Raw genomic sequence first — 9,443 nt, forward strand, 5'->3', positions numbered from 1 at the left:
GGCCAGGAGCAAAGCGTTGGCACGAGGCGAGGCCGGAGGAAGCCCAGGGACGGCGTGTGGCCATGGAAAGCCCTGGCTCTGCGGGACCAGCGGGGGCACAAGGACGCGGAAGCCCCTCAGCAGCCGAGGCGGCGAAGGCACCGTGTGCCAGCTGGGGACGGAGACGAGGAGCGGCCACCCCGGCCCCCCTCCACGGGGAGCACAAAGGGCAGAGGGGTGCAGGGAGCCCCGCTCTGCCGTCACAAGCTGCTCAGGGTCCCGGGACAGCGGCACGGCCGGGGGACAGGTGCTGGGGCACGGCTGGGACCAGGCCCTGGGCGCAGGCTGCAGCTTGCTGGTGCTGCGCACGCCGCGCTCGGCAGCGCCGGCGGTTGGGCTGGGACACCCGCTCCGGATTCCTACGGAGCCGTTGCCCGGACCTGCCTCGCCGGGGCCGGGCCACGCGGCAGCAGCCTCGTGCGCGCCTGCGCTCCCGCAGCAGCTGCTGACGCTTAGCCCGGGCCTCAGCGGATGGCGTCACAGGGGCAGGGACGGGCAGGACGAGCCGTCGGCATCCAGGCACGAGCACGGCTCTGTGAGGCTGATAGGAAACCTGCTCAGCGTCAGCAAGGGCAGAGGCAGCCGGGGCCGGTGCCGGGCAGCCTCCCGCACTGCCAGCATGCCCTGCCCTGAGCGTTAGCACCCACGGGACACCAGGGTGTAACGGGGCCGCGCTCCGTGGGGCGAGGGCAGCCCGGGGCCGGTGACTCTTGGGTGAAGGATTCCTCCCCCCGAGGGCTTTGTCGGGAGCTGGAGGGGTCGGGCGGCATCGCCAGCAGCCGGCTGCGGCGCCGTGGGGGAGGCCAGCGCGAGAAACAAAGCTGTGTTTTTGCAGCGGGAGGTGGTTTTGCAGTGGAAAATCCCACTGAGCTGGCGTATCCGAAAGCGATCGTGCGGCGCGGCGGCGGGGAGTACGTTAGCAGATAAGGGGAAGGTCCCACTGTCCCTAAATAAGGAGGATGGCTCAGAAAAACAGGATGAGCAGCGCGAGATCAGTAAAAACGAGAATCGCGGGCCCTCTAGTCACAAGAAGGAAAAAAGGAAAAGGAGGAATTAATGGCTGGTCAAATAAAACTGCAGCTGAGAAGCGCATCGAGGAGGCTGTGAAGCTGCAGTGCTCGGCCAGTGAGGAAATGGCCGAAATCAGGTGTTGGGTGTTAGGGGGTGCAGGGTTAGGGTGAACTCATGCTGTGCAATCCCGAATAAAGGAGCTTCACGGAGGATCCCGTCTGAAGAAAATCATAGATTTTTCTCACACCAGGCCCCGCGCCGCCAGCTCTGCTGCCCCCGCAGCCTCCCCGAGCCTCGGCTCTGGTTGCAGTACGTGGCTACATCTCTCGGCCTCGCCCCGAGCCCTGGGGGTGTTTTCAGCCCCAACCACTTCTTTCCCTGGGTAAGCGACAGCCCAGGGGCATCGGCCGTCCCCGGGGACGCTGCGGCGCGAGGGGCAGCAGCTCAGCTCCTGGCTGCGGGGAGGCTCCCGGTGGGCACCAGCAGGGCACGGGTAGGGGCACCTCGGCACAGCCTAGGAAATGCAGCTGCACGTCCCCATGCAGCCAAGCACCCCCAGGCCCATTTGGTGCTGGGATCCCGTCCCAGCGGTACCGGTAAGGGGGGGAAGCTGAGCTGCCAGCCAGTGGCCACGGGAAGGGCAGGGAAGGCCTCGGGATCTCGTTGGGGCGCAGGGGTGGGGACGGCGTGGACGTGAGGGCGCTGGGAAAGGTGCAGAGCCAGGGCCTGCGCTGATTGGAAACCTGCAGCACCTGAAGGAGCGGCGGGGGGCTTCCGAACTGGTAGTCAGTGGGAAACGAGCCCAGGAACGGAACAAAGCGCGAGGCAGCGGAGGGCAGGGAGCAGCCCCGCTGCCGGGAAGAATCCTCCTGGCTTTAACAAGCACAATGAGTCCGTGCCCCCCCCCCGGCCCTGCCGACAGCCCCCAGCATTTCCCCTTTCGCTGCTGAGGTTTTTGCCAATATGCAGAACCCAGGCAGCTCCGCCAGCAGCACGGCTGCAAGTTCAGCTCTACAGCCCGCGAGGAGCAGAGCACACAGGGACGGCCGGGGGGGGGCTGCGGCTGCTTTCTCCCACGGGCATGGGGGCAGCCCAGCTGCCCCGGGACCCCAGCTCTGCCCCGCAGCCCCTGCCCTCAGCCCCTCTGCAAGGCCTCGGGGCCCCAGGCCGGGCCTTGGTGCCACGGGGCCGAGGGTTTGGTGGGGAAGGAGGCAGGCGGGCGGGGAGCAGCTCTTGGCCCGAGGAGCAGGAACAGCTCGAGGCTGGGCCAGAAATCCAGCTGCGTGCCCCCAGCAGCGCAGACCGCGGTACCACAGCGACGCTTCCCGGGAAGGAGGAGGCAGGAACCTGCTGTGAGAAAGCTTTTATTTTAAATAACCTCAAAAAAATAGAATTGCAAGGACCTGAAATGTTGCTGGAGCGTGATGCTAGGCGGAGGGGAGAGGGCGGCGTGTCTGCCAGAGGGGAAGAGAGCAGAGCCGAGCGCTGCGGGCTGGACGCCCACCCCCTGCCCGGGGACGGCTCGGGTGCCAGGGACCCCCCGCCCGGCAGCTGCCACCCCTCGCACGGCCCCGCCACCACCGCCCGGATGCGTTGTTAGCTAAAAGAGCCTTAACGAGGCTGCAGCTCCGGCAGGGACCGTACCGGCGTCCCCTCGGCGTGATGGCAAACTGGCACGGCGGCGGCTGGCCCCGCTCCGTGGGGCAGCATCTACCCAAGCCCTACGGGGCAGAGAGGCCGAGGGCCGCGCCGATCGGGCACTGCCCGCTCCAGCGGGGCTGCCCGGGGCCGCGTCCAGGCGGGTTGAACACCTCTGGGGACGGAGACCCCACCGCCGCCCCGCGCTCGGGCACCGCACGGCCAGAGGTGGTTCCTGACGCTGCAGGCCCGGGGTGCGCCCCCGAAACGCAGGGGAGGAGCGCCCCGGGAGAGCGCAGCGCCGCGCCAGGCGCCGGTGACAGCATCCAACGTTTTCAGTGAAGGTCTTTGCCAAACCATTGTAGTAGCAAGGAGGCTCTGCAGCCGAGCAAAGCAAGATAGGGTTCTACTGCCATAGCTGGGGCTGAGGACTACGCGGCTCGTGGCGCGTGAGGGGGGAGCAGCGGAAAGGCGGCCTCCCTCGGGCGCAGCAGGCAAGATTCGTTTCCCCTTTTTATGCGAAGCGCGCTTCCAAGCGGGAGCAGCTTTCAGGCCAGCGGTTCCCATCCCTCAAAGCTCTGCCCCCGCAGCCCGGCCGAGCGGCTCCCCCGCTTCCAGCCCGGGAGCGTGAGCGCGGCCGCGGGGCAGCGCCGGGCAGGCTGCAGCCAGCGCTCCCGGGTTATCTATGCAGAATTAGGTGAGTACCAGAAAGAGGTGCTAGTCAGAAAGGTTATCCACAGAGCAAGTACAGAAGCAGAAGCTACATTCCCCGACCCACCCCCCCCATAATTCACCCTGTATGACCCCCCCCGGCTCGGAGGAGATGCTTATCTTATCTGCGGTCCGTTGCGGATGCGGCGGTGAGGCACGGCCCGCGGTGGCCACCAGCGCCTGGCTGCGCCGACGCCTTCCCCACCGCCGGCTCCTCCGCTCCGGCCGTGAAGCCGCGGGCTCCGCACCGAGCCCCGCCACCCAGGGACCTCAGCACCGGGTTCCCGGCGAGGCAGGACGAGACCCGGTACCGCATTTCGGCGGCTCGCTCGCCTCCCCGCGAAGCTGCTCCTCCTCCGCCCGCGCCAGCGGACAGCCGACAGCGGGTCTCGGCTCCCCGTCCCAAAAACATCCTGCGGAAGGACAGCCGGTCCCGGAGAGGCGGACGGAGGGCTCTGCCACAAGTTCTCGGCCCACCGAGGCCCCTCTGTGCCCCACGCCGGGGCCTGCGCACCGCAGGACTGCAGCCCCCAGCGGAGCCCGGGGCCAGGGCCCAGCAGATGCGCCTCCGCCCGGCCTCCTGCTCGGCGGAGGCGACTTGTGAGCCGACGCGCAGGATCCTCAGCTCCTCCCCGCCCCTCGCCGTCCACCTCTTCGCAGGCAGCCACCAGCAGGAGCCAGCACCGCAGACCCACAGTCCCGGTAGTGCCTCCTGCTCCTCAGCTCCACCCGCTTTACACATTTGGTATGTTCACAAGACAGAAATCGCACACGCAGCGTCCGAGTCCAGAACTGCTTCGTGACCAGTCCGGTGCGTCCAACACCCCGCTCCGGAGTGCTCCGCTCGCAAGAGCGTCCTGTTCCCGTGAGCCACCGCAATCCTCCCGAGCCCCCACCACGTCCCGGTAGCCCCCTCGGGTTCTGACTCGCAGCTTCCCCTGCGTCAGGCCCTTGGAGCCCCCGCACCGTCCCCGTTTGGTCAGCAGTCGGCTCCTGGCGTGAGCCCTGTCCAGGTTTGGTGTCCGTAGTGCAAGAGCAATGAGGTCCAGGCCCTCGCTCGGACGGGTTGATGGCGGCCCGCGCGGGCGCGTTACAAGCAGCTCGGGCACGGCGAGGTTTTCTCTTCGCCGTGCGCTCTCTCAGGCACTCTCAGCACTCTCTTGTCCTCGAAGCTCCTGCCGCAGCCGCCGTACTTGCACCAGATCTCGGCGCGGCAGTCGTGCTGGGGCTTCAGGAGCAGCTGCCTCTGGCTCACGCAGTCAGCGCAGCAGCACTGGGGCTGCAGGGTCGGCTTCCCGGCCAGGCCTTCCCCGCCCTCGGCGCACTTACAGGGGCACGGCCCCGCGGCCGCCTCCTGCGGGTGGTGCGAGCCGGACACCAGGTGCTGGTCTTCCTGCATCAGCTGCAGCAGGATGTCTGCCGCCCCGGACGGGCTCTCCGCTCTGTTCGGGGGCTGCGCTCCCGGCCGCAGCTCTTCGCGAGGCAGCGATCCCTGCGCGGCCCCCCGGGAGCAGGGGGGCAGCAGCACGCCGGGCGGCGCGGAGCCCTTCCCCAGGGGAGCGCCGGCGTCGGGCTCGTCCCGGTGCGCGGGGCAGGCGCCCTCGCAGCAGGAGGGCGGCACGCCGCCGGTGTGCGTCCTGCGGTGCCGCAGGAGGTGCGCCTTCTGGCTGAAGCCCTTGCCGCACTCGGCGCAGTGGAAGGGGCGCTCCCCGGTGTGGGTCCGCTGGTGAACGGCCAGGTTCACCTTCTGTCGGAAGCGCTTCCCGCACTCGGCGCAGGCGTGCGGCCGCTCGCCGGCGTGGCCCTGCCGGTGCAGCTGCAGCTCCCCGTGCTCCTCGAAGGACTCCCCGCAGAGCGAGCAGGGGTAGGGGCTGCCGGGGTGCGCCTGCAGGCTGGGGGGCGTCTGGCCCGGGCCCGGCTCGCTCTGGGGCTGCTCCACGACGTGCACGCGCTGGTGGACCCTGAGGGACAGCTTGCTCTTGAAGCGCTTGGGGCACTCGAGGCAGGTGAAGGGCTGCCTGCCCGAGTGGGTCTTCTGGTGGGCGATGAGGTTGGGCTTCTGGGCGAAGCGCTTGCCGCACTGGGTGCAGGCGAAGGGGCGCTCGCCGGTGTGCGTGCGGTAGTGGGTCACCAGGTTTCCCTTCTGGTTGAAGCGGCGGCCGCAGACGCCGCAGGTGAAGGGGCGCTCGCCGGTGTGGATGCGCTGGTGGGTCACCAGGTTGGTCTTCAGGCTGAAGCGCTTCCCGCAGACGTCGCAGCGGTAGGGGCCCCGGCCCCTGTGGTTCTGGCGGTGCTTCACCAGCCGCTCGTACTGGACAAAGCTCCTCCCGCACTCGGGGCACAGCCAGGCCCTGCCGTCCAAATCCTTCTCCTGGGGAGACTTGGCGGACAGCTCGTCCCCGGAGCTCTTATCGTGCTCGGGGCACTGGAAGGCCTTCTGCCCGACGTGAGTCTTCTGGTGGGCCACCAGGGAGAGCCACAGGCCGAAGCTGTTGCCGCACTGGTTGCAGATGAAGGGCTTCTCGGCCCCGGGGGTGGGCGGCGCGGGGGCTGCGCCTTCCCCGAGGACGGGCTGCACCCCCAGGTGCCCCAGGAGGTGAGGGCCGGGGCTGAAGCCGGCGGCGCAGCCAGCGGGAGCCTCCGCCCCGGGGCCGTGCTGCGGCCGGAGCAGGGCCACCTTCGGGCAAAACCCTTCCCCGCACTGCACGCAGGGGAAGGCCTGCTCCCCCAGCGGGGCCTGCTGGTGGGGCAGGAGCTGCTCCTTGGGGGGGAAGCCCTTCTCCGTGCACGAGTACAGCTCTTGGTTCTCGGGGATCTTCGGAACGGGCAGCGGCGGCATCGGGCTGAAGGCGGCCTCCTGCTCCGGGCCCCCGGGCTGCAGCAGCGTGGGGGCGGCCCCGAAGGGCAGGGCGGGAGCCGGACCCCGGCCCGGGCACCTGCGCTGGCGCGGGGCGTGCGTCTTCTGGTGGGCTTTGAGGGACACCTTGTCCTTGAAGCACTTCTGGCACTGCCCGCAGGGGTAGGGGCGGACGTCGGTGTGGGTGCTCTGGTGCGTGACCAGGTTGGTTTTCTGGGTGAAGCGCTTGCCGCACTGGGTGCAGGCGAAGGGGCGCTCCCCGGTGTGCACGCGGTAGTGGGTCACCAGGTTGGTCTTCTGGTTGAAGCTCCGGCCGCAGAGGAAGCAGGTGAAGGGGCGCTCGCCCGTGTGGATGCGCCGGTGGGTGATGAGGTTGGGCTTCTGGCGGAAGCTCTTCCCGCACTCGGGGCAGACGAAGGGGGTGTCGTCCTGGTAGCTCCGCTGCGGGGCTCGCAGCTTCGGCTTGCCGGAGGCGCCGTCCTCCTGCTCGCCCCCGGCCAGCGCCTTCTCGTTGGCGGCATGGATGCGCTGGTGGGCCAGGAGGTTGGCCTTCTGGCTGAAGCTCTTGCCGCACTGCGTGCAGGGGAAGGGGCGCTCCCCCGTGTGCACGCGGCGGTGGGTCAGCAGGTTGGGCCGCTGGCTGAAGCTCTTGCCGCAGTCCCCGCACCTGTAGGGCTTCTCCCCGGTGTGGATCCTCTCGTGGGTGATGAGGCTCTGCTTCTGGCGGAAGCCCTTCCCGCACTGGGCGCAGCGGAAGGGGCCGCTGCCGAGCTGGGGGGCCCAGCAGGACACCCGGGACGGGAGCGGGCTGAGGCTGGCGGCGCCGTCGCGCTCCACGCCCGCCCGCTCGGGCGCGCGCTGCCCGCCATGGAACCAGCGGCCGGAACCGCCGGCGCCCGCGGGGTACAGCTCCAGCGAGCCCGCGGCGACCCCGGGCTTCTCGTCGGGCTGCTCCACTTTGCTCGTTCGCCCGGGCTCAACTAGATTCCAAAAAGATTCAAGACATCAACTTCAGAGACCTTGGCCGCAGGTTACAGCGCCCTAATTACCCGGGGGGGGGACACAGAACCCTTCCTGAACCCTTCCTGAACCCGCTCCGCCCGTGGCTTGCTGGAGCCACCCGTGGCTATGGCAAAGATTTTCCCAGTAACCGGCCCCAAACGGCCCCACGGGACCAACGGCCCCTGCCACGGCCGACCACCAAGGGCACGGGAAGCACCTACCTGCACACGGGCTCACGAGGATCTTGCTGTCCTCCTGCATTTGCTGGCCTTCGGGGAACGGCTCCTCCGACTGTTTAATACCGAACAAGCCACCGGGCTTGAAAAATCTGTAGCCTGGTTGAAGGGATAAGAGCTGGTCACCATCAACTGTCACACTGCAAAACATGCGTTCGGCACACACGTCGTCATTGTGCTGGAGATGCCGGCGGGAATTCACAAATCAGCTAAAATTAACCGAGCCTCGGGGCACCGCTTTCATCTATTTTAAGCTGCCGCTGCCTGAAGTGTAATTAAAGATAAAAAGCAACACAAGCTCCAGCCTCCCCCCTCCTGGCAACGCGCGCTGCGGTGCAAGGTGAGCGCGAACAGCCTCCCCTGGAAAACAGCCTCCCCTGGAAAACGTCCCTCCAGAGCCTCGCCAGCTCAGCCCGGCGCCCCCCGGCCCCGCCTCCCGCTCCTACCACGGGATTTCAAAGGCTCCCACAGGAACGCAACCCGCGCGGCCCCCACCTCGCAGACTGAAGGGGAGTCCCCACCTGCACCGGCTGCCTGCCCGGCCCCCCCCCCCCCCGTGCCACATCTGTAAGGATTTAGGGCCGGATCCTGCTCCCTGCTCGCCGCCCCCCGCGCCCCAGGGGACGCAGGAGCCCCCCCCGCGAGCCCTCACCTGTGCAGGGGTCGGAGGGGATCTCTGCGCCCGCGGAATCCAGCTCATGGCCAGCCCTGGGCACCTCGTTCAGCCTGGGGTAAGGGAGCAGGTTCAGGACGTGGGCAGGCTGCTCCAGGAGAGAGGGGAAGCGTTTCAGCAGCCGGCCGTGGCCGCTTCGCTTTGGTTTTTCCTTTGCTGTTGGTTTTCGCCCCTCCCGCGGGGCCTGGGTGCTGGGGGGGCGTCGCGGCAGCCCCGTGCCGTCGCCCCCTCGCCCCCCGATCCCGTCCGGCACCGCCGAGCTGCTGCTCCCCCGCGCCTCAGGGCCGCAGCAGCCCCCACCCAAGCGGGGAGGCCGCGGGAAGAGCCCCGAGCAGCTCCTCCCTGGGAAGCCCGGCGCCCCGTCCGCCCCGGCTGCCCTCCCCGGGGCTCCCCTCGTCCCTCCCCCGCAGCTCCCCGGGGGCTTGGCAGGAACACGAGGGGAACAGATGGCAGCAGCCAGCCCAGGCAGCGCCGCGGCGCCTGTCACAACTTCCACAAGTGCCAATTTCAAGGAGAAAGTCTCGCGCGGCGCCGAGAGCGGTCCTCAGAGACCAGAGGAGGGAGGAAAGCACCGGGGGAGCTCCCGGCCCCCCGGAGGCCGACCACGACGAGGCGGCGGCACAAAAGGCGGCCCGAGGCCTCCCCCCCGCCCCCCACACCGCGCTCGGCCCCTCAGGGCACGGAGTTCGACCGCGCCGCCCCCCCCCCCCGCCGTACCTGGGGAGCCCCCCCGGCGGACATGGTGCCCCTCGGGGCCGTGGGGCGCGGAGCGGTGGCCGTGTCCTCTCCCTCCACCTTCCACGGCGGGCTCGGATCTTCCCCAACTTCCTCCAAATGGCTGCTGCGGGGCCCTGCGGGAGCGGAGGAGAGCGGAGGAGTGAGCGCCGCGGCGGCAGCGGGCGACGGCGGGAGCGGCACGGCGGGAGCCCGGACCCTCCTCCTCCTCCTCCTCCTCCTCCGAGTTATCCGAGGGGGAAGGAAGGAGCCAGCCCCGGGGTCTGGCCCGAGTTCAGAGCCTCTGTTTACAGGAAAGCGTCCCCGCGGCCCGCGCGCGGAGCGCTGCCGGGAGTTGTAGTCCTGCGGCGGGGCCGTGTGGAGGGGGAGCTGCGGCTGCCGGCCCCGAGGCTCCGGGGGGCAGAACACAGCCGGGCTCTGCGGGGTCCCGGCACCACCGGGGGTCCCTGAGCAGGCCCTGGTGCGCCCACAGCCCCGAGCAGAGCACGGTCCCTCGGGGCGGGCCGTGATGGCCGCAGTGCCCCAGCAGGGCCCCCCCCCC

General features: G+C 69.4%; 1 protein-coding gene across 2 annotated transcripts; it reads right to left on the reverse strand.

Annotated features, from left to right (window-relative positions):
- Window positions 1-3,390: 3,390 nt before the first annotated feature.
- LOC118157027 (zinc finger protein 585A-like) lies at window positions 3,391-9,037 on the reverse strand. 2 transcript variants are annotated; one of them, XM_035311284.1, is made up of 4 exons: window positions 8,885-9,037; window positions 8,147-8,255; window positions 7,480-7,593; window positions 3,391-7,236 (listed from the first exon to the last, which is right to left on the reverse strand). In XM_035311284.1, exons 1-4 carry the CDS (start codon window positions 8,906-8,908, stop codon window positions 4,490-4,492), a joined length of 2,994 nt encoding a protein of 997 aa, XP_035167175.1. In that variant the 5' UTR covers window positions 8,909-9,037; the 3' UTR covers window positions 3,391-4,489. The 2 variants fall into 2 exon arrangements, with proteins under 2 accessions (XP_035167175.1, XP_035167176.1); XM_035311285.1 differs by having other exon boundaries at window positions 7,480-7,634; window positions 8,885-8,916.
- Between the last annotated feature and the right edge of the window lie 406 nt (window positions 9,038-9,443).

Source organism: Oxyura jamaicensis (genome assembly GCF_011077185.1).
Source record: "Oxyura jamaicensis isolate SHBP4307 breed ruddy duck chromosome 2 unlocalized genomic scaffold, BPBGC_Ojam_1.0 oxy2_random_OJ73003, whole genome shotgun sequence".
In the NCBI taxonomy this organism is placed as follows: Eukaryota; Metazoa; Chordata; class Aves; order Anseriformes; family Anatidae; genus Oxyura; species Oxyura jamaicensis.